Below are 24,856 nucleotides of genomic sequence, written 5' to 3'. Positions count from 1 at the left end.
CTTAACCAAAGACATGCATGCTGATCCTAAATCAGCTGTAGATGTGTAAAGATATGGTTAAATGTAGTTTGCACTCTGAATCGCTTCAAATTTTCTTAAAGACTAGAAATGTACAAATGCCAGTCCACTGATCACGGACCTAAAGAGCAGTCTTCTACTGCAGATTTTATTCATTTTGATCAAATATGCAGTCGTTGTTTGTGTCAACACAAAGTGAGTTCTGGTACTGTTTTCACCTCTCACCTGGTGTGTGGTGTACTTTGAACTCCAAGAAGGTGGACGGATTTGAGTCAGAGAGGGTTACATACAGTGAGCATCTGAAATACTGGCCTTTTGATTTGGCTCATCTGTATCAATTCCAGGTTTCATATCAACACCTAGAAAGGAATCCATAAAAATCCCGTATTCTGGCATTTTAAGTTGTTCCGAACCAAATATAAATGTCTCAGAGAAACAAACATCCTGCTTGTAAATGAATCTCTATAATAGTCCCACCTCTTTAACATGTGTCTTAATGTGAAGAACTGTTTAAATCTTCACAATGTAGCTGACAAAAGTTCTTTGTATGCGTTTTGTAGTTTTGCGCTTTCAAAACTGTTATTAAATGGAATATTTTTCAAAAAAATGGATATCTCATCTTGGGAGAAAGCTTTTCATATTTTCCACCCCGACGTTCCTTCGCCGTCTAGAACAGGTTATCACAACTTTCATAATCACTGGCAAGCATCCTCAAAATAATACACAGCCGTCTGATGGTTCGGAAAAATGCGTCACTACAGTATCCTGTTTATTTTAACAAGGTTCGGTGTTTTGGCCAAAACCAGACTTCCGCTGTATATGACAATTAATCAGGGGGAGAATCTTTCCTATAAGATGATCAGATATGTAGGCAGGACAACACTCTGCTGCATGTTCTCCAAACAATAACTTGATTCTCTAACTCAAAGCATGAAGTGAGAGTGACTTTTATTGAGTTACTCATCTCAACTTCACGCTTGTCATTTCTGTCTCCAGTAAAAATAATTCAGGTTAGTCAACATCAACTTAGTCATATGACTTTCACTGTCTGAACCATTATTGGCATGTTGTGCTTTGCAGGATGCACTGCAGCATATTACTGCACTGTACCGAAATCAACTTCAGCGAGATTTTCAAAACCATAATTCTTCTGCTTCTGCACATTAGCAGCCTCGGGTCTGAAAAGTTAACTAAAACCAGGGGGAGGAATTACAGGTGCATATCAAAAGATTTTAATATCGTGAAAAAGTTCAAGATTTTCCATCAGCTATTTAAGGAAGTTAAAATTTTACACATTAAACTCATTACAAAGAAACTGCAATGTTTCAAGTATTTTTGTTTTAATAATCAAGGCCAGTGGTTTCATTTTGAGTTTGAGGAAAGTGCTATCCTTACTATCTAAATCTAAATTACTTCAACGTATGCAAACACAATCATGGGAAAGACTGCTGACTTGACATCAGTTGGTAATCATCATCACCCACCACAAAGAGGATAAAGCCTTGATTATACTCTGTTGCAGACACGGACAGCAGAAGGCCAGATGGCCGAGCATTCATTGCTGTTATACTTCTTTGAAGTCCGTCACTTGAGGCACATGCATAGTTGGTGCAGTCTAATGTGGACGAGTCCGTGTGGTCACAAAAAAACCCTGCGTGAACCCTCGTACTCAAATGATGAACCCAAGCAGACTTGAGCGGAGTTGTGGAGTATAATCCCTGCTTAAGCTAGACAAGATCATTGCTTTTTTGCAGAGTGCTCTTTTGAAGTATAGTAACAGAAAGCTCAGTGTTTAGAGGACTGTCAAGAAAAGTTGATTAAATAACTTGATAAAGCTTCATAAGGACTTATTAGTCCCCTTTTTAAATCAAAGTAATTTTTAAATTTAATTTGAAACTCAAAAGTTCTTGAGTGGAGCGGAACAAAATCCACGGTGTTTTAACTCTACCGAGACTTTCGAGCTCTTTATGTTTCCATCTGCTGATGAGCTTTATAGAAATGCTGATCTCCTTTTCCAGCAGTACTTAGTACCTGCCCACAGGGCCAAAACTACTACCAAATTGTTCCTGACCATGTTAATACTGTGTTTGACACTGAATTTCAGCCAATTATTGAGTGTCACTTTGCATGTAATGAATATATAGTATATACAAGGTCAAGAAAGCAATCAGCCAGACCAGCTCAGGCAAAGCACCAGTTATTCCAGCTGAATTTTTCATTACTCAGGCTGGTGGCACTAGAAGCCCTCCACAACAGTCTCACCGGCATCTGGAAGGAAGAAGACAAGCCTAAAGAGTTCAGGGACGCTATGGTCATCCCGCTGTTCAAGAGTAAGGGCAGGAATAAGGAAATAAGGCATTTCATTTCTATCAGTGACTGGGAAGATTTTGGCTCATGTCACCTCCAGCCTCCTGATCACCAACATCTCAGAAGAGAATCTGCCTGATGCACAGCGTGGTCTTGGTCCAGGCCACAGCACCACTGACATGACCTTCTCAGTCCGTCAAGTCCAAGAAAAGTGCATTCAGTAGCACATGGACTTCTACGCTGTCTTCATAGACCTTAGCAAGGCCTTTGACACAGTAAACAGGCTCTCTGGCTCATCCTGTCGAAGTTTGGATGTCCAAGGTTTGTGAACCTGTTTCGCCTGTTCCATGATGACATCATCAGTGGCGCAAAGGATGTGTGCTGGCTCCCTTTCTCTTCAATCTCTTCTTCACCTGTGTACTGAGCCATCCCGTCCACAAACTTGATCAAGGAGTGTACCTTCAGTAGAGGCTGGATGGATCCGTATTTGACCTTCGTTGCCTGAGTGCAAAGATCAAGCTGATAGAAAAAAAGATCCTAGAAGCGCTATTTGCCGATGACTGTGCCCTCGTGGCACACAAGGAGTCAGACCTCCAGCTCACTGTCAACAAATTTGCCAAAGCTTCTCATCTCATCAGCCTGGCAAGACGGAGGGTCCGGTGCTGTTTGCCCCAGCTTCTGCTGCTCATCCTCCCTCAATCTTCATTGAAGGAACAGAGGTCAAGTCAGTGGAGGCCCTCAAGTATCTTGGCAGTGTCAATCTTCAGCAACAGAACCTTGGACAAGGAAATCATCGCCAGGCTCTGCTAGCCAGCTCATGTGTTGAACCGGCACATCGGGCAGTCCATGAAACTCAAGGTGAACAACGCCATCGCCCTCTCCAGTCTAAAAAGGTCACAAACCTGGAGGTCCTGGATGGAGCAGTATCAAAGCCACGATCCTGAAAAACCAGCTTCAATGGACCAGCCAAATCATCCGCATGGATGATTCACAGATGCCGAAGCAGCTGCCGTATGGCGAACTCCACTGACAAGTGAAATCAAGGCAGGCCTCACGAGTGATTCAACAACTGTGTGAAGGCCAACATCACCCATGCAAAAATCACTCCAAAGCAGCTGGAGCAGTGTGCACAAAACAGAGTTGGTTTGTGTTCGCTGACAAAACAAGCCCCACAACAGCTTTGAGGAAGCACGGCGAAGAAGCCTGGCTGATGCTCGAACATGACGGAGGGCTGCTGCCACGCCAGCTGAGCCAGGGCAGATCAGTTGCCCACACTGTAAACGTTCAGAAAGCTCAAGAATTGGACTCCACAGCCACGAGAGATCGCAACAGAACGAACTGTGCAAATATAAAACATTAAAAATGATGGAGAACCAAGAGAACTCACACTCACACATGCTTTTCTTAATTCTGAAAATGTAGAATTATTTCTTTGTATTATCTAACTGTATGTTCTTTTTGTAAAAAAACAAACAAAAAAATCTCATTGAGTCTCCATATTTAAATAAAAATGTTATGATAAAAGTAAGAGACAAACTCTGATGAAATATATTTATTTGTCTTGCAATTTTAGAAAAGTATGTGCAAAGATACATAAAATATTTAAATACAAAAACTAATCTTCCAAAAAAGTTACCATACAAAGTGTTCAGATCAAGAGTGACTCTTAAAATGGCCCCGGCTCTAAGGCATTCTGCAGGTTTAATAAAGATTGGTCTTCTTCATTATCCGCAAGAACTCCTGCTCGTTAACCTCACCGTCTCCATCTCGGTCTGCCTCGTCAATCATTTCCTTGAAAAGACAATAAACGTGATGTGATGAAAAGGCAAAAGAAAGGACCTGAGAGCAACAGAGAACAATACTGGCACTGACTTCAGATGTTTCACAAGTGGCATTTGACTGCAAAGGTTACCCGGGAACGTAAAATAATAACGTAACTGGGATTTTACTGTGGTATGTAAGAACATAACACCATTAGAGGAACTGGGAGACACGAGAAGAGCGAGAGGTCTGAGTCAAATCTGTAAATAAGTTTGGTACTTAAATATTTATGTATTTATAACAGTGGAGAAAAAAAAGTTCATCTAAGTATGTATTGTTCTTTAAAAAAAATTTTAGATTCCAGCCATGTCTTGTTGTCTTGTTCGTGGCTTATTCTCTACTACAATTATAACCATCTGTGGACAGTTTCATTTTGGTGTAGGGTGGTGTGTTGTCACCAGCAGAGCTCTGGTTATTTTCCCAGCTGGGGAATTTAAAACCTGACCTCTCAGAAACAGCAACTTTTTTGTACAATTACTTTAATATATTTAATGAAACTATGCAAAATTTTCTGATTTACATGCTCTCAACTTACTTAGCGGTAAAGCAAATTCTATGCTTTTTAATTCGCTGTATTTTTCCCAGTGTTATCGAGCCCTCATAAGTTTATAAGTACAGGATATAGCCACATTATATTCTGAAAAACAGTCTGTTAAAAACTGCAACCACATAAATTTACACCCACTCCAAGTGTCACAATCTAAAGCCAATATCTTGTTTTGTTCTGCATGTTTTTTGGGGGTTTTTTTCAAAAAAACAACGTTCTGTGCATCAATATCTCAAGATATATCAGTTTCAAAAGTAAAACTGCACCATTTCAGCATCTGTGACTTAGAATAACCAAACCTAGCATTGGTAAGCTGGAAATCAGATGTGTTTTCTGATATTTAACTGAAGGGTTACACTGCTGTGAAAAAGGATTCACCCCTTCCTGATTTATTAGTTTTTTCATATTTGTCATTCTTAGATTTTTCAGATCATCAAACACATTTTAATATTAGACAAAGATAACCCAAGTAAATACAAAACGCAGTTTTTAAATGATGACTTCATTTATTTAGGGGAGAAAAGCTCTCCAAACCCACCTGGTACTACGTGAAATATAACTGCACTATAAACCTAACAGCGAGGAGGAAGTTTGGCCCACTCTTTTGTGCAGAATTGTTTTAATTCACTGGAGGGTTTCCACATAAACAGCCTGTTTAAAATCATGTCAAAGCATCTCAATCTGATTTGAGTCCGGACTTTGACTAGGCCACTCCAAAACCTTAATTTTTTTCCCAGAGGTGGACTTGTGGGTGTGTTTTAAGGGCATGAAATGATGGCCAGAACTTCTGCCTCAAGATTTTCTGGTAGAGAGCAAAAAGCAAAGCAGCTCCAGAGTATCACACAACCATGTCTGACTGTTGGTACGTTCTTGTTATGAAATGCTGTTAGCTTTGCACCAGATGTAACGAGACGCAAACCTTCCAGAAGGTTCAACTTTTGTCTCGTCACGCCACAGAATATTTTCCCAAAAGTTTCAGGAATCATTAAGATGCTTTTGAGCAAATGTGAGTCTCAAAGACTTAGAAATGGATTTGTAACCCTTTCCAGACAGATGGCAGTGCCTTAGTTTTTCAGCTGTTCTTTGAGTTTCTTTAGAAGCTTTTTTTCTGTAATAAATGAAATCGGCATTTAAAAATGCATTTGTATTTACTTGGGTTATCTCTGTCTAATATTAAAATTTGTTTGATGACCTGCAATATGTAAGTGTGACAACTTTGTAAAAAGATAAGAAATCAGGACGGGGCAAACACTTTTTTACAGCACTGTATACACTATACTGCCAAAATAATTCCCTTGTCTGCCTTCACACACACATGAACTCGAGTAACATCCATTCTTAATCCACAGGCTTTAATATGATGTGGGCCCTTTGCAGCTACAACAGCTTCAACTCTTCTGGGAAGGCTTTCCACAGGTTTAAGAGTGTTTATGGGAATTTCTGACCAGAAGCACATCTGTTGAGGTCAGACACTGATGTTGGAGAGAAGGCCTGGCTCACAGTCTCCGCTCTAATCCATCCCAAAGGTGTTCTCTCAGGCTGAGGTCAGGACTCTGTGCAGGCCAGTCAAGTTCTTCCACACCAAACTCGTTCATCTATGTCTTCACTGTCATTGGCGCTGGTAATGGTGACAGGCAGCAGTAGTTGAGAATAAGCTGCTGGGAATTGTAAAGGTGTGCAGAAAAATTGCTGGCACAGCCCTGAGCAACCTCACGGACTTGCATAAGGTGAGGTCAGTGAAAAAGGACAGACTGATCCTGGCAGATGCAGACCACCCACTGCACCAGGAGTTTAGGTTGCTTCCTTCTGGACGCAGATATCGGGTGCCTAGATGTAGGACAAACAGACTGAGGGAATCTTTTGTCCTGGCAGCAATTAGGTTTTTTAAACGATCTGTTGTGATTGCATGTACGTTGTCATGGTATAACTGTTTTTAAGTTTCTTTCTGTACTACTGGCTGTGGGAATAATTGCCCTTATGGGACAATAAAGATCTCTGAATTGAATTATGGAGCTGCTTTGTGCACTGGCGTGCAGTCATGTTGGAACAGGAAGGGGCCATCCCCAAACTGTTCCCACAGAGCTGGAGCATCAAACTGTCCCAAATGTCTTGGTATGCTGAAGCATTAAGAGTTCCTTTCACTGGAACTAAGGGGCCGAGCCCAACTCCAGAAAAACACCCCCACACACCCAGAGATATTACATTTTCACTGTATGAATTTTATATAGCTTCATTAAATATACCAAAGTTATTCTACACATTGCACTTGCATTAGAAGTGCTGGGGCGGGAGGTTACTAATAGACATGAACATCAAAAGTAACCATTACTTGTGCAAATGACTGCACTCAAATGCATTAAGGAATTCATATTAGTAAGAAATAAATACAAAAATCTTTTTAGGTGGAGGCAAAAGTGCCATCACCCCCCAAAAACTGAGAGCACTCCAAGGCACTCAAGGACCACTATACCTGCAGCTCTTCATCTGTGAGGTTTTCACCCAGCTCCTTGGCAACTCTCTTGAGATTTTTGAATGAGATCTTCCCCGTGCAGTCATCATCAAACAGTCGGAAAGCCTTAAGTATTTCTTCTTTGGAGTCTTTTTCACTCTGTTATCATCAACAAACAAGACAAACATGAATGCACAGTCGTCCCTGTTCACTTATTGCGGCTTCACTGTATTGCAGGTTTTTTAAAAATATATATATTTCTGTATTGCAGAGTTTCGCTATATCGCGGGACTTTGAGGTATGTAGGTATTTATATAACTCCCCTTAACTATGTTCATCACTCAGACGAAGAAATCAGTTACGCCTACGCCTTTAGCGTAAATAGTTACGACCAAGGGCGAAGATACTGCACCACCTGATGAAGTGGTGCCTTCAGAAGAGCTGTAATGCTCTTCTTGGCTGTGGAGTACTGTACATTCATCACCTTCATCACCATCAGTACTGCACAGCTACATAATTCATCATCTTCATCATTCAAGTTGTAGTAAGAGAGTGGGAAAGGTTTATAGGAGTGTGGGAAGGGTTATAAAGCCTTAAAAATATATACACACACATATATAAAAAGCCTTAACATATATAATAATAAACTAAATTTAATGCTGCTACTTCACACATTTTCACCTATCACAGGGGCGTCACCCCCCACGATAGGTGAGGGATCACTGTATTACAGACTCAAAACGTGCTGAAACCGCTCTTTATAATTTTGCTCAAAATGCTGTCCTATATGAATTTAATTTGTAGAAGATGTGTAGGAACTGAAAGGTGAAGCACACTTTATTAATCACAGACATACAAGGATGTGCATATAGTAATTTTTGTAACTCTTCAATGCAAAAAAAAATGGTTTGTAGTGTTAAAAGGGGTTGACAGTAAATTTTATCATCACTGCTGCGTGGGTCTGTAGTTGTAAAGAGGGAGCTGAGCATGAAAGCAAAGCTGTTGATTTACCTGTCAATCTACATCCCTACCCTCACCTATGGTCACGAGCTTTGGGCAGTGACCAAAAGAACGAGATTGTGAATAAAAGTAGTGGAAATTAACTTCCTCCGAAGGGTGGCTGGCCTCTCCCTTAGAGGTAGGGTGAGAAGTGCAGCCATTTGGGAGGGGCTCAGCGTAGAGCTGCTGCTCCTCCACATCGAAGGGAGCCAGTTGAGGTGGTTCGGGCATCTGACTAGGATGCCTCCTGGGTGCCTCTTGAGTGAGGTGTTCCAGGGGATGTTCTACCAGGAGGAGGCCCTGGGGAAGATCCAGAACACACTGAAGAGATTATATCTCTCAGCTGGCCTGGAAACACCTTGGGGTCCCCCTGGACCCCAAGGTGGATTCTCTACTGGACTGGATTCTCTACTTGGGCTGCTGCCCCTGCGACCCAGCCCCAGATAAGCAGAAGAAAAGGGATGGATGAATGATACACTGTTACTGTGCAGTTTTATTTGAAATAACGCCCCCTTTTTTTTGTAATTTTATTTTTTTCTGGCTCTGATAAGCCTTTTGTAGGTGACTGTGCATGTGAGTATGATACAGTTAAGACAGTTGCCTATTAAACATAAGTCTATGCATTTTTTTTTTATTTAAGGCAAACTAAAGTTTATTTTGTGCATGAGTAAATTAATCTCTAGTTTAAAAAAAAAAAAAATGTTTTTTAGGTGGTTTTGTTATCACAGCCATGAAGCAGAATTTTTATGGGTTTTATGGATATTAAACAACATAGCATGTTAACAAATCAGACCATCGCAAAATGGTTAATGAGTTAATATTGGGGTAAGTCAATCCAGACAAGGAAAAGATGACCTGAATATGTAGAAAAATAGTCCTAAATATATGCAAAAAGCCTGATTTTTGCTAAAAAGTCGTGCACTGTTTATAAGTGCTTGAAAACAACGGATGTCTCCATGTTGAAACAGTTTGCAAACATTGGATTTAGCTGTAAAGGTTTGGGGGACAGTGCTGCTTTCAGACAGACAAATTTTCAACTTCAGAGAAACTGTAAAGCACTCACCATTTTCAGTGTCATAATACTGAGAAAGTCACCAAAGTCAATCGTACCAGAGCCCTCCTTATCAATGTCTGCAATCATCTTCTTGATCTCTTCTTTCTTTGGTTCAAACCCCAGAGCTCTCATGGCAACCTGTGGTACAGATAAGGGGAAACAAAGCTGAAGCTCTTGCGGCGCAGTTATCACGGTATTTCTTTATTTGTTAACATTTCATCAATACATATTTAATTAGAAACTAACCTTGAGCTCCTTCACGTCTATCGTTCCAGTTCCATCTGTATCAAAGAGGTCAAAAGCCTCCTTGATTTCTTGCTTTTGCTCCTCAGTTAGGTCATTTTTTACAGCCGTCTTTTTCCTTTGGCTAGCAGAGGAAGCTGGTTTCCGGTAATTTGAAGCCTGTAAAAGAAATACTTAATACTTCACATACTTAATATTTCACAGAAGGTACTTACTCCCAAGTTAACAGCAAAGAGCCTCGCGGTTCTTTTATTTTTACGTTTTAGGCAACTATCACGCTAGCTAGCTAACATGCTGCTCATGGAGACCAAAAACAAAAAGGTATTCAAGTTAAAACTGCCGGCCATGATGTTAAATCCCACAACTTCCTAAAACTTTAATTAAATAATCGTTTCATGCACTTAATTTATATAAATGCATACCATTTGAATTATTGATCCGGTAAGAAAAAACGTCAATGTTTTGTTTGGCGATCGGATGTCAACAAACCAGTCAGCAACGGCTGTTTTTTTTTTTGTTTTTTTTTTCTGTGACATGACATCCGAGATAGCCAATAGAAACCACGAAAACACCCTAACGAAAGCCGCTGAACCAATCACAAAGAAGGATGGGCGGGTTACAGCAGTATCCGCCAATCATTTGGACAGTTTGTTGTCGCCCAGCAACCAGGAAACAAAACGCATGCGCAATGCGTAATCGTGTGCCGGATAGCTGGACCAGGCGTATCATGTGTCGTACACAATAGAAATAAGGTAACAGTATACTCATTGAGTTTAGATAAAAGTGTGTACAGCGGCACTTTGCAGAGACATTTCTGAGTTTTGTTTAATTCTTAGGCCGGTAAAGACAGGGGTCATTTTTTAAACTTGTCTCTGGCTTGTTAGCTTAGCATGTAAGCTGCAGCATTGAAGTGCTGTTTAATTGCACCTCTGAGCTGTTTTTGACCAAACTGCTAGTGTTGGAGGAAACATTAAGAGCGGTCAGCTTATTATGAGCAGCAATGTTTTACTTAATATTAGAATCCAGATTTTGAGTATTATATTGTCTCAACAAATATCTAAATTTATGAAATATGGCTCGCACGAATATATCTGCCAAATGTTAATATGCTGACGCCATCTGTCTGCAAATAAGATTCAGAAGACAGATGCTTGGCTAAGAAAATGTGATGAGGGAGTGAAAAGGCTTAAGAACGGTTCAGTTTACGGCTCCAGAGGCCCAGAGTGACAATGAAAACAGCTCAGTTGATTGAGATGAATTGGGTTAACACTTCTCTGAGTAAAAATTATTGAAAACATTAATTAATTTCATTAGAACATTTCAAAATATCCGTAAAGTTGATGAGCCATACCATGAGTCTATGTAAAAGAGTTGTTGAAGCTAGGTTTAGCACAGAGGTGACGATCAGTGAGCAGCAGCCTGGCTTCATGCAGAGAAAGAGCACCGCAGATGCTGTTTGCTTTGAGCATGTTTATAGAGAAGGTCAGAAGGAGCCCCTCAGTGTCTTTGTGGATCTAGAGAAAGCATATTATAGGGTGCCAAGAGAGGAACTGTGGTGCTGCATGAGGAAGCCAGGAGTGGCAGATAAAAATGTGAGGGTGGACGGTGCAGGACAGTGGTGAGGTGTGCAGTTGGAGTGACAGGTGGGTTCAAGGTTGGGGTGGAGTTGCATCAGAGATCAGCTCTGAGCCTCTTCTTGTTTACAGTGGCGATGAAGAGGTTGACAGGTGAGGTCAGGCAGGAGTCTCTGTGGACTATGATGTTTGCAGATGATCTGCAGTGAGACTAGGAAGCAGGTGGAAGAGAGCCTGGAGAGAAGAGGAATGAATGTCAGTAGAAGCATAACAGAATACGCACGTGTGAATGAGAGGCAGACAGGTGGAAAGGTGAGGCTGCAAGGAGCAGAAGTAATAAAGGTCGATCAGTTTAAATACCTGGAGTTAAGCATCCAGAGCAGAAGGAAAGCAGAAAAAGTGAAAGGGAAGTTTTACAAAATGATAGTCAGACCTCCTATCATGTATGATTTGGAAACAATACTATTAACAAAAAGACAGGAGGTCAAGCTGGAGGAGGCAGTGTTGAAGATGCTCAGATTTTCATTGGGAGTGACCTGGATGGACAAGCAATTAGTACATCAGGGGGGCACCTCGGGTTTAGCAGTTTGGAGATAAACTTAGAGAGGCATGGCTGAGATGGTTTAAACATGTGCAGAGGGTGGATAGGGTATATACTGAATATGGAGCTGCTAGGCAGGAGGAGAGGAGGTAGAGCACAGAGGAGGTTCATGGATGTAGTGAAGGAGGACGTGCAGAGATGCCAGGAATAGGATGAACTAGAAGCAGATGTTCTCCTGTGGAGACCCCTAAAGGGAGCAGCCGAAAGAAGATGATTTTAGAATAGCTGTCATAGATAAAGGAAAACAGCATAAACCTGTTATTATAAATCCTGTATAATATACCCCCCCCCCATATTTTTAGTTACTATAAAAGCTTTATTTCTGTTGAGGATGAAGGTACCATAAGGAATAAATTAGAATTTCTATCCAGAATAGGAGATGTGAGGACCTGTATTTAGTTACTGTTATCTGTTGCTTGTTACTCTGAAAACTACAAATCATGTTAATCAGGTTACTAACTAAATGAGAATATTTGTGAGGACTTGGTAAAAAGTAACCAAACTTGAAACTTTTCTTTTACAGTTCAAGTTCCTCGAGTAATGTTGGGAAGTAGAATCATAAACCACCGACAGCATGTTGGACTCCAGAAACTCCTGGCACTGGCAGGAGTCTCACATTCCTTATTGGGCCCCTATAAAAAGTACAAGTTTATCCAAGATGACGAAAGTGGGGACTCTGCGCTAGTGTGCTCCTGTTTTCGCATCATTGAGACCCTGGAGCTGACCTGTGCAGTGGGTCAGCTGGTTTATGAGACTATTCAAGCACACCAGAAGGTCTACCATACAGGGTCGGGATGCCTGTTGTTTCTAGCTGGAGCCTGGAGCCGCGCTGCCCTGGAATGTCTTCAGAGAGGAATTTCAGTAGCACACATAGTCTCAGCTATGTCGGAAGGGATGGATGTCTGTCTGGATGCTTGCAGGAAATGTGCCGTTTCAATTGAGGGTCTGGGTGTGACGCCATTAGAAAGGTTTGCTGTCCAGCTGCCTGAGGAACCCATCGCAGATTCATCACGTGCATTGTGCAGTGTGCAGGGGACAATAAAGGAGACTCTAAAGGTCAGTGAACAGAGAAAAATAAAACTCAGCAGACATTTTTGTGAGACAAAGACTGAAAATGTCTCCACAGTACTGCTGCAGTCTCCTCAGCCCAAGCTTCTTGACATTGTACACGTCGCTGAGGGATTGAGCCATGGCTGTGATGATGCAATGAAATTAGTTGTCAAAGCCGGTGAGATGCAGTCAAAAAGTAATCAAGAAGAAGTGAGTTATTCCGTGTTTGACATTAGTAAAGTGGTGACTTGTGTGCTCCCTGGTCTACCAGAGGACCATGCCTGCGTTGTAGTTGGCTGCGTTGTTCTCTTATCTGCTGAACAGGCTTCAGTCGCTCATCAATTAAAAGAACAGCACCTGAAGGTGGTTCTTCTTAATGGAGATTTATCACACACGTATCGCCATCTTGGCTTTAACAGGCCGGCAGGTATCCACCGTGTGAGCAATCAGACGGAGCTGTCGAGCTCGAGCAAAGAGGATGAATGGGTGGAACAGATCGTGACACATCTGCTGAACCTGGAAGTGAACCTGATACTGATCAATGGGCACGCTTGTGAAAAAGTGATTCAGCGCTGTTGTAGGCATCGTGTACTTGTAGTGGAAAATGTGAAGGGTTCAGTTTTGAAGACGTTTGCTAATTTGACTGGAGTCGTTCCTCTGACGTATGCTACGCAGTTGAGCAAGCACAATGTCGGCACGGGGGTGAAGATTGCAATATGGAAGGACCTCAGCAGCCGTGATTGGAAGTCTTTAGCTGTGAATATCTCAACCGTCAGAAACAGCGGGCTGGTCACGGTGATCCTTACAAGCTGTATACACGGAAAGCTGCAGGCCCTGGAGGACCAGTTTTGGGCCTGTGCTTATCGCTTACACTATGCACTAAAGGACAGAGCCCTCCTACCGGGGGCTGGTGGGACAGAAATGTTTTGTATTCATCGCCTACAGAAGCGAGCGGAGTATCATGTGATGCATCATAGAGAAAAGCCCGGTGAGACAGACTCTAACCGTTACAGGAGTGTAGTGTTGGACCTCATGGCAGAAGGTTTGATAGATTACAGATCCACTGTAATGGTTAACACCGGAAGAATGGCAAAAGTCAAAGCTAGGACTGCGGTGAGCCAACAACTGCAGGACTATAACAGGCATCCGGACAATCCTGCAGAGTCTCCACAGCTTTTGTTGGACACTGAAAAAGAGGAGCGTGAAGTTTTCACAGCACCGAAACCCTGTGAAGCGCGAGCAGTGGAAATCTATGATAATCTGAGTGTGAAGCAGGAAGCATGGAGGAAAGCCTTAGATCTTGTCCTCTTGGTGTTACAGACTGATGCAGAGATCATCACGGGCATAGACCAAAAAACTGAGATTACGCACGAAAATCTCGCGTTCTTATGATCTTCAAGCAGAATGTTTCACCGTACAACGCAAACTGATTTTACTTTTCTTCCTAAATACAAAGTGATTTGTGACATGAGCTGAAAATAATCCACAGTCAGGGACATTTTTTTGGCAATCTTTATTACTCGGTTTCTACCACAAGGGGGAGACATCTTCATTGGTTCTTTCATGTAACGCAGGGCTCTTCAACTCCAGGCCTCGAGGTCTGGTGTCCTGCAGGTTTTAGATGCGTCCCTGATCCAACACACCTGAATCAAATGGCTGAATTACCTCCTCAGTATGCAGTCAAGTTTTCCAGAGTCCTGCTGATGACTTCTATATTTGACTCAGGTGTGTTGAAGCAGATCCGCATCTAAAACCTGCAGGACGCCGGCTCTCGAGGCCTGGAGTTGAAGAGCCCTGATGTAGCAAGTGTGAACTGAATGTTTTAAAAATGCTTTATTTAAAACAAAAAAAGAAACAAATATTTGTGTTTTGATTAACGTGGTCTTGCGTCTTCTGTCCTTAAGGTTTTCTAGTCTCATTGGACATTCCTTTCAGTTAATGAAACAAGCGTGACTAACCTGACATCGGTCACACACACCTTGACTTCAGCCAGCGAAAACAACTGCTACGTAACCACAATTAGATTTCCTTCTCATGAGGCATGGGAGGAATTTTGTTGTGTTTCTTAGTCTTGTACTCTTGCTTAATGATATTTGTCTAAGCGTCATTAAGTGTCTGCAGTTTGGCTGGCACTGGTCACACTTGCTTTTATGACTTCCTCGGTCATGACTGGCGTGGTTGACGCAGAAGGAACACCTCCAGACAAAGTAAATGTTTTTGGTTAAGTCTTAATAGTGTCTGCCCTTTAAAATAAATTTTCAAAGTTTATTTCAGTCATTTGATTTCTGGAAACCTTCTATTAACACTTTTCCTCCTACATGATCACTGAAAGGTCACATGAATATCAAGAAATTAAGTAGTTTGGGTGGATTTTAGACATTTGGAATAGGCTATTCATAGAATACATATATTAAGATATCTTAAAATGATTATGACTTGGAAAATTCAAGAACTGGTCCCAAAACACTGACGGTTCACTTCGGTTTGTGGCTTGAAAATTTTCCCTTTTTTGCATGTTGTATTTTAGAGGTGTCGTTTGCAGTGACACGTGTGGCCTTCCATTTCCTCTGAGGTCACAGAGAGCACGGCTCACTGCAGCCTAAAAATAGTTCATTGAAATAAAAGCGTTACAAAGAGCAGGAGACAGAGCAGGCTCGTCTCCGGCATCGCTCGGTGTCGTTGGGGCGCTGAGGGGGAGGGCGTGACGTGACATAACAAATGCAACACTGAGGGAAGCTGGAATGGCAAGTTCGGTGACACATCTGAGAGTTCAGTTTGAGTCCACCTCCTTTCTGTCTGCACAAGTACTTCAACTAATTTATATAATGTCAAACTTAAAGCGCTCTGTGAGAGATGGAGTATATATTTGGGGCAGTGGCAAGTGGGAAACCATATCATTTTGAACATAAAATTATGAGGAGAAAAAGCAGCTGAAGCTTTGTTTTCATTACAGTTTAAAATAAAAGGGTGGAAAATGTGGCCAGGTGCTACACTAAAGAAAAAAATGTCTCAAACGCCTTTAGAAAAAAATAATAGCAAACATAAATTGAATCTTCAGATAGCTTATCAAAGCAGGCGTGTTACAACTACTTATCTGAATATGGCTACCATGCACTAGCATTTGCAGTTTATTATACATTATTTTATTTTCTGGACTGTTTGGAGTAAAACAGTAAGCAGTGACCTCTCTGCTAACTCAGATCTTTCATTCTATTATAAGCTACTGACTGCAGCCTTGCAACAAATATGCCAAATCATGTGTTCTTTATGCCACAATCAGTGGTTTCATTGACATGAACAAACTGAAGCTGATTGTTGATCATCTTGCTACACACCTTCGGTCTGAGTATCCACGTGGATCATCTGTGATGTGCACCGTACACTGTTTGCGAATTGGGCTCAGCCCCACAGTGGCAGTGACACTCCCTGACAGCAGTGTTCTCCCTATAGCAGGACACTGCACTCTGCCACGCCACAAAAACTGCTCAGAATTGTCTCAAAACACAACAAATAGCCCAAGGCATCAACCTGGCCTGCAAGCTCAAACTCATCAAGCTTCTGTGGAATGAGCTGGAAACGCTTGATTCATGGAGGCACCACCCCATAGCCCACAATCACCCAAAGAACTGCTGCCAATGTCCTGTGCCAGACCATAGACTTTATGCCAGATGCTACAAGACACCCAGAGGTGCAGTGTCCTTGCCATGATGGGTAAGAGCTGTTTTTGCCAACACGGGAGGAACCTACGTGATATTTTATGTAACCGATCAATGTTTCAATATGTCATCACTGTTGCACTCATATTGTTCCTTTTTCCAGGTGAAAAGGTATGGTAAAAGGTAAGGTGAGGCCCACAATACTAATGTGAAAATTCCTAAATGATCATTCGGAAAATCAAACCCATGGAATTTGGACTGATAAAGGTTTTGTTGTTTTTAATTGACATTTATTGATATAATATGAAAACCTGGACTGGGTTTGTAGCTGAAAGGTAAGGCCAGTGCAGTAATTGTTCTATCTTTTATACGGGTATAAATGTGTGTCACTAATGGTATTTGAGAGACATATTTTCTTCATGGGGAGAAATACTGTGCTTGGAAATGTGTGTGTGTATACAATAAGTGCATACTTATAATACTGCAGAGAAAACCTCTGCCTATACTTCTTGTCCTTCTGTTCGACTTTCTTTTACCCGCTTGCGACTATTTAACTATCACATGTTTCACGAACCAGTTTTGCCAGGGTGACCAACATGATGTCAAGCGAGCGCACAGCTGACTTTCTACTGATCCAGTTTCAGATGTGGTAACTTTTACCCAGAAGCCCAAAGTGGTAAGTGCCTATTTTGACAAATGCATGGCCTCCTCCTGGATAAATAACTTTCATCACTGATCATCCAGTCAGCTGGTTTTCAGAAAGTTGAGAATAGCAATTAAAATAACTCACTCATGATGGTTTCTTTTTCAGCTACTGGCACTTCTACTTTACATTCTTATTTTTTTTTCACCTATGAATAGCACCGAGTGAATCACTAACAAGCTGGCTCTGCTGCCGTGCTTTTTACGTCCCTCTTTTCTAGCTCTTGAACAAACTGGATGAATGAAAACACTGGTTCTGTTCACATGGTTGCTGTGGCTCTTGGCTCTCTGAAGGGTCTCAGAGTCCAAGTTGCACGTCCCCCTTCCTTGCCCTCCTCTCCTTTCCCGACTTCTGCTGGGTTGGTTGGTTAAATCAGTGAGCGTTAGTGGGCGTGAGCATGTGTGTGTGTGTGTGTGCTGGTGCTCCTAGGGCGCATGCGAACTGAGGCCCAAAGGGGAAAGCCTTCCACACAGATCTAAGCCAGCTGCCCTGCTTTAAACACTCCATTGCAAGAAGAGTAGAAGAAAGAGGGAACCTGCATGCATCCCACCTCCCAGTGTGCTCAGACGACACTGGCAAAGCAGCTGCCAGCTCTACAAACGGCAGGCAAGCAGCTACGAACTGTAGATTTTGATGTTTGATCTTACTTCTGCTTACTGCTTGCTTCTGCTTCAGATTCTCAGGACTCAAAGGGCACTCGCTGCCCTGAGGGGGGGCAGCCGCTAAAGCAAACTGACCTCTGAGGTTAAGTAGAATCAGTTTGTGTGGAGGAGGGTAGGAGGGTACAGGCAGCAGTTAGAGGGAGGTGGGAGGCCACGGTGAAGGTCCTGCGCTTCTCAAGAAGGAGACAAAGCAGTTGCCAGGAAGTGGGGAAAGAGGAGGAGATGGCCACGGGAGGAATCACAACACTTCCCGCTACACCTGAAGACGGCGGTAGCAGCGGCTTTCCTCCTGGGAACTTCAAGGACCCTAAAAGGCTGTATTGTAAAAATGGTGGCTTCTTCCTGAGGATAAAATCTGATGGGGGAGTGGATGGAATCCGGGAGAAGAACGACCCCCACAGTAAGTACTTCTAGTCCCCTTCTTCTTGCTTTACACGGTACAGAAAGCGTCTTTATTTTCTTTTGAGCATGCAGCAGGGAGGTAAGAGTGAAGCAAAAAATTAATAACATGGATGCATAGTAGGGAAATGATGTGACTTTTCCATTTTAATCATGATTATTCTCCATTTAAGAACACTAAGAACCAAATGAGTGTAGGTCACCTTCTGGAAAGTATAATGACCTTCTAAAGACTCACACCTCACTTTTATTCATCAGCGGGACTTCTGCTTCATGTTTTTGGAACTGCAAATGTAGATCACCGTGCTGAGTTACACCGCTCACTGCCTTACATCACAAAAGACACCAAATCACAGAGTTTAAAGCCACAAGGAGGGAGTTCCTGATTAAGATGTCAATGTCAGTCTTTGAGGCTAAATAAATTATGTAAATCTATCAAACGAGAAAAAAAATCTTATCTTCTGACCACTCATACGTGCCACCGGTGAATCAACATTTATTCTGGGTGAGAGGAAGATATTTTTTTGCCCATTTTTAAGGGGAAACATTAACATGATTATGTTAATGGACAACTGCAGCGCTCTTCAGTGCGTCACTGTCGCTGATTAAATGTGTCCTAAGTTTCTGTAAACAGGAGGGGAGGAGAGGAACGTGGATTTTGGGGTTTTTTCCTTGGAAAACACATGCTTGGAAGTGTATTGCACAAGCTACAGTGTGACATTTCAAACAAATGCCCGATGGCAGTTCAAGAAGTGAGAAGCTATTTATAGGATAATTCAATTGCCTTTAATTATATTCCATTAGAAGTGCTTGTGAAATATCCTGAGTGATTAATCTTGTAGACATATGATGGGAGCAAGTTTCAGGAAGGGATATGTTCACACCTAAAAAATAAAACAGCCATTAATATTAATCATTTAGCTTTTTACCTAAATAGTTCTTAACAGTTACAGTGACCTGAGCTGTGCTTCATCAATGGTCCTTTTGTTGAAGCTACGATAGACCAGCCAGCTTTTACAGACAAAGCTGCCAATTAGAATTGGAAATTTTAAGAAAAGTGCTGGCTCATATATCCCAGGGTCCTCAAGCAGAATTTCCTCGCTAATGTAGATGGGACTCTTTTCCATCGATTCGTGTTCTTTGTAAGACGCTACTCATCCAAGACCTTTGGGGGGAAAAATTCTGACACAAACTGGACAGGATGGGAGTCCTCGCAGCACGCTTTACAGAAGCGGGGATCAGTTTCCCTCCATTCACAAAAGCTGTGGCATGTAATCTGTCCCGGGAACATTGAACACACCGCAGCGCACTCTCAGACCAATTATATGTTTATTTTTTTTTTCTTCACCTCTCTGATCTGTGACATGAATCACCCAAACAGCTCGTTTAATGACAGACAGATGTGTGTCTACCCGAAGTCTTAATGTGGACGCATTCTGAGGAAATTCCCTATTTACCTTAACGGGGGGGGGGGGGGGGGGGGGCGTGCATTCTTTTTGGTTGCTTGGCTTCATGCAACATGTGCTCAGCAATGCCTCTATCAAAAATATAAATAACTAAATAAATAAACATATGTGATGATAATTTTGATTATGAGGATGCCATCCCACTGTCTGTGGGTGCTATGTAATGTCCTTCCATTTTTTTGGTGGTTATTTCAACTTAACCACTGATGTTAATAGTGGTGTCTGGTTCAGTTATGGTACACGCAGCGCCGGTCGGTGTTAACCCACATACAGAGGAAACCACAACAAATCCTCTGCCAGCAGCCGAGGAAGCAGGACCTGATGTTGGAAAGATGCTAAATGCAGCATAATTATGATTGTTTTTTTTTACCTGAATTTATCAGGGTGTAAGCTGCACAAAATGACAACTAAATGAAACATAACCTAAGGAATGCACTTTTCTGTAAGAGAGAGGCTTTGAGTGGCGCAGGAAATCAGAAATAAATACGCCTGCAAAACACTCGTCATCATTTTCAGACCCTGAAAACTGCAAAGTGCTGCCAAAAAAAATGACTTAGGTTAAAGTAATAATGCCTGAAATTATACTCACAGTGCCTAAAGTAAAGGTCTAAACATGTAAAATTATGTACATTTTATTATTGTTTAATAATTATTGGTTTAATCATCTACATCATTTTAATGTTGCTATCAATGCTCTCATCCAATAATATTGGGCACCAGGAAGGGTAATTCATATTTCAGGGGGTGGGGGTGCCTCCTCGTGCCCCCTCTGTAACCCCATCTTGAGTCCACTGCAGATGTACTTTACACAATAACACACAATGACTGACTGTGAGGCCGAGTCATTCTTGCAGTCAGTGGTAATTATTACTCTGGAGCTAACTTTATGCTTTTTTTAACATCACTGTTTGGTTACAGGGTATCCAAGTTATGGTACAGGACTCGTGCTTTGATTTTTCACTGCTTACCTTTATGGTCCAGAGGCAAAGAAGTAAAAACTGAACGTGAGAGGATGCCACCTGTTTGGCATACTTTCCTAACTCTTGGTTCTCTCAGTGGTAATTTTAGCTGCTGTTTTTGCAAACAAGCTCCTGTACACTGAAAGTGAGGCAGCTGAAGCATCCACCTGCTAGAGTTAAATATTTAAAATGATGCAGCTTAAAGCTAATTTCAATGCTAGCCTGAAGCATAAGCCTGTCACAGAGCTCTCATGGTGCGCGGGCTTGTTAATGAGGTGCTGGCCACCTGTTGCCTGGAATGGGCTTTTCTGTGTATGTTTTCCAGCTCTTTTTGCTCTTTAATAACAATTATTTTTTTTCTGATTTGTTTGTTAAATTACCAAAGCTTTCTTTTGTTTCTTGGCTCCGTGTCCACGCCTGTCACAGTCATGCTTCAAATGTTGAATTGCACCTGTACTGCCAGCTGTTTCTCTAACAGCTGGATCTCATGCTTACTGTGATCTTATGATATCTCTATTTTTATCATCTTAGAAGCACATTTTTAAACACAGACACTCTTACTCTGCCGCTTTGATTAAACATCCCATAATTAAACAACAAAACTGCTTTCTGTGTTTACTGATTTGTCTTCAGTAAAGCTTCAACTCCAGGCGACCTCAGTGGGAGAAGTGGTCATCAAAGGAATGTGTGCAAACCGATATCTGGCAATGAACAGAGACGGGCGACTGTTTGGAGCGGTGAGTGACTCGGATCCGTCTTTCCATCAACAAATCCTGTGCCGTTTCTGTTCCACACGGGATCTTGCTAATCTGTACGAAACAGACCAGATTAAACTCACAGCTCTGTGACAAGAAGCATTTAGGCTGCAGTGTTGTGGAAACCAAATATTTCCCAGTGCTGCGACAAGAAATCCTCCCATTCTAAAAATAATTAGCTTCATGGCCTCTCTGACTGGACCTCTCTGGAACATTCAGAATACACAATCAATGCCATCAATACACAATATACACCATTCACACATTTAACTAAATCTCCTCTGCCAAATCTCCCAAAATAATATGGGAAAGTTTATCATTTTTTAAATTAAGTTTTTAAGTTACAAGTACATTAGTACGCATGAGTATTTATCTAGGAGTGTGGATACCAGCAGAGGAGGAAGGAGTTAATAACAGGAGCTCTAATAACTGCAGGCTTGAATCAAAAACTGTTAAGCATCTCTGGTCTGAGAGGTGACTGAATCATCTTGATGTGGTGATTTCTGATTTTTAAAGAAGACCTTTGACAGTTCAGACTGAGGGAAGCAATAATGGAAATATATTTAGAAAAAAAATAAGAATAAAAGCAACACACAAAAAAAGAAAGAAGCCGTTTTGCAAAAGTTTTATTAGAACCACCGAGAACCAGTGATTTGAGTTTATTGACTGTTGATGTGTAAACAGATTTTTTACAATAAAAAGCTGTGTTAACCTATTTTAAGATATTCTGTCTCATCTTAGGACAGTTCCTAACTGTACTTTGCCCTGTCACAAATGCATGTCAGGTATTTCTTAAGTGTTGCTATGAACGGAGCACAACAGTTTGATGCCAGTGCTGGTCTGTTGCCACAGTGTTGCTGCTTATAGTGGAAGTGTGAACTGTTGGCAACTGATGTGGTTTGGTGGTTGGGAAGGCTCATATAAAATGCATGTAATTGGCAAGAAGCATTTCCTCCTAATGAGAAGCTGCAGCAGCAGCAGCAGCAGCAGAGTGCCACCCAAGGCAACACTCTGCTCAATGAAAGACCCACACGATGGTCTCTTCATACTGCTGTTTGTTTCCAGGAGAATGTGAAAATGAACATTTGTTGAATTTACCGACTCTGATGTAACACTTCTGCTGGAAAGAGTCTGGTTTTGAACTTGGGTCATCTGAGGTCAGATCCTGATAGGTTTGTTTTGGATCATATAATCAACAGTTATTTGTCACTTACACAAATTAAATAGATTTATACACTCATTGGCCACTTCAGTAGGTACATCTGTCCCACTGCTCGTTAATGCCAATACCTAATCATCCAGCAGCAATTCAGTGCACTTAGGCATGTATACGCGGTTAAGACGACTTGCTGAATTTCAAACTGAGCATCAGAATGGGAAAGGAAGGTGATTTAAGTGACTTTGAAGGTTGCATTGTTGTTAGTGCCTAACTGCTGATCTACTGGGATTTTCCCATACAGGTACCTCTTGGGTTTACAGAGAATGGTCTGCAGAATAAAAATAAAATATCCAGTGCGTGGCAGAGGAGGCTAGCCAGATAGCTTCAAGCGGATAGGAAGGCAACACTAATTCAAATAACCACTTGTGTGTGAAAACCAAGGTATGCAGAAGAGCATCTCTGAACGCACAACACATTGAACCTTGTAGCAGATGAGCTACAGCAGCAGAAGACCACACCGGGTGTCACTCCTTTGAGAACATGAGCAGGCTACAGTTGGACAATAGAAGACTGGAAAACTCCTGCCTGGTCTGATGAGTCTTGATTTTCTGCATTTTGGTTTTTCTGGCACACCTTCGGCCCCGCAGTACCAACTGAGCTTTGTTTACATGCCACAGCCTACAGGAGTATTTTTGCTGACCATGTCCATCCCTTCATAACCAGCGTGCCCCTCTTCTGATGGCTGCCTCCAGCAGGATACCCCATTATGTTACAAAGCTCAGATCATCTCAAATTGGTTTCTTGAACCTGAGAGTGAGTTCACTGCACCCAAATAACCTCTGCAGTCACCTGATGTTAATTTAACAAAGCACCTTTGGAATATGGTGGAATGGGAGATTTACAGCAAACATATCTGCAGCATCTTTGTGATGCTATCATGTCAATATGGACCAAAATGTTTCCAGCCCCTTGTTGAATCTGTGCCACAAAGAATTAGTTCTGAAAAAAAATGTTTTTTTTTCTTCAGGTAAAATCTGTATTCTTGAAAATTATACAAGGGAAAAAAGTAAACGCTGCAGTTATTACTCTTTAGGGATATTTTCTCTGTTATGGTTTAATGGTCTTCAATCTACAAAACATTTCCACTGACACATTTTTAGCACGAAAGCCATTTTATTGTTTGTTAGGACCTTTTGAGTTAAGCCAGGTAGGCTGAGTGGTTGTTCCAGAAAATAAATAAATAGATAGATAGATAGATAGATAGATAGATAGATAGATAGATAGATAGATAGATAGATAGATATTTTTTATTGTCATTGTACTAGAGTGCAGCGAAATTGAGCAGCAATCCTTAAGGTGCCTAAACCCAATAAAAACATTCAAAAACTCTAAAAATGCCTTCTGACTAACAGCTTCACAGTCAAATAAAAACAGAAACTAAAACAAAAGCCTCCTGTTGAACCAGGCAGTTAACGCCCAGCAAGATTTTGGCCAGACGCTCAGTAATTAATGTTGTCCACAAAGGACAAACTTAAGAAAGAGGCTTGTGTAAAAATAGATGCACAACAGCGCAGCAACACAGGAAGCATATCATTCACTTTTAATGATTTTCATCTTCAGCAAACATTCTGATTTAGATTCAAGTTTCTCTTTGACCGGCGTTGTTTATTTCAGCGAGGTCAGACTAACACACACATTGTAGTTGCATTCCTGGAAAGGCATGATTGTCTTTAATAAATAAGATGGTTTGTTACCACGAAACATGGAGAAAAATTGAACCATCAGTCAAAATAAAGGTTGCATTTAGTTACAAAGTTCTTTTATGTGGACACTAAACTACAGAATATATTAGATACAATAACTGTGGTGGAATACCACTGCAAGTAGCAAGATGTCCCTTTAGGTTCATTTTATACAGAAATCATACATAAACAGAAGATAGTGGCAAAGGCTACTCAGCAACCAGAGCATCTTAAGCTATATTACAGACTAGTTTCACAGTCTAAGGTTTCCAGCTGATTTAAATTTACTGGCTGTGTCCCAGCAGCCCCCCACAGTTTACCTTACCAGAAGAGTTAAATGCACTGCAGTGAACAGAACGATTAAACTTTATTGGCACCATTTTTCTGTGTCTTTCTCTCCAGAGGCGAGCAACTGATGAGTGCTACTTCTTAGAGCGACTCGAGAGCAACAACTACAACACCTATCGCTCCAGGAAGTACCCAAACATGTACGTGGCGCTGAAGCGAACTGGCCAGTACAAGTCTGGAAGCAAAACCGGACCGGGTCAGAAGGCAATCCTCTTTCTCCCCATGTCTGCCAAGTGCTAATCTGGGGTCAGACTGAGAGATGCTGACGTCTGAACGAAAAGATGTGACGGCAATGAAGCAAGTGTTCCATCGACATTGCCCCAAATAGCTGTGACGCTTGACTG

The 24,856-nt window shown here is 41.6% G+C and overlaps 3 protein-coding genes across 3 annotated transcripts; 2 read left to right on the top strand and 1 right to left on the bottom strand.

Moving 5' to 3' along the window:
• Positions 1 to 3,893: 3,893 nt before the first annotated feature.
• Positions 3,894 to 10,013, bottom strand: cetn4 (centrin 4). The gene is made up of 5 exons (XM_030739417.1): positions 9,861 to 10,013; positions 9,442 to 9,597; positions 9,205 to 9,333; positions 7,164 to 7,301; positions 3,894 to 4,116 (listed from the first exon to the last, which is right to left on the bottom strand). The coding sequence occupies exons 1-5, from the start codon at positions 9,972 to 9,974 to the stop codon at positions 4,027 to 4,029; spliced, it is 627 nt and encodes a 208-aa protein (XP_030595277.1). The 5' UTR covers positions 9,975 to 10,013; the 3' UTR covers positions 3,894 to 4,026.
• A 110-nt stretch (positions 10,014 to 10,123) lies between these two features.
• Positions 10,124 to 14,271, top strand: bbs12 (Bardet-Biedl syndrome 12). The gene is made up of 2 exons (XM_030739416.1): positions 10,124 to 10,190; positions 12,137 to 14,271. Exon 2 carries the CDS (start codon positions 12,154 to 12,156, stop codon positions 14,053 to 14,055), a length of 1,902 nt encoding a protein of 633 aa, XP_030595276.1. The 5' UTR covers positions 10,124 to 10,190; positions 12,137 to 12,153; the 3' UTR covers positions 14,056 to 14,271.
• Positions 14,272 to 17,906: 3,635 nt separating this feature from the next.
• fgf2 (fibroblast growth factor 2) lies at positions 17,907 to 24,794 on the top strand. Its single transcript, XM_030739466.1, has 3 exons — positions 17,907 to 18,084; positions 21,142 to 21,245; positions 24,567 to 24,794. Exons 1-3 carry the CDS (start codon positions 17,907 to 17,909, stop codon positions 24,750 to 24,752), a joined length of 468 nt encoding a protein of 155 aa, XP_030595326.1. The 3' UTR covers positions 24,753 to 24,794.
• Positions 24,795 to 24,856: the final 62 nt, after the last annotated feature.

This window comes from Archocentrus centrarchus, chromosome 10, assembly GCF_007364275.1.
Source record: "Archocentrus centrarchus isolate MPI-CPG fArcCen1 chromosome 10, fArcCen1, whole genome shotgun sequence".
Classification (NCBI taxonomy): Eukaryota; Metazoa; Chordata; class Actinopteri; order Cichliformes; family Cichlidae; genus Archocentrus; species Archocentrus centrarchus.
Note: the sequence above shows the minus strand (reverse complement) of the source record. Positions and strands in the feature narration are given on the sequence as shown.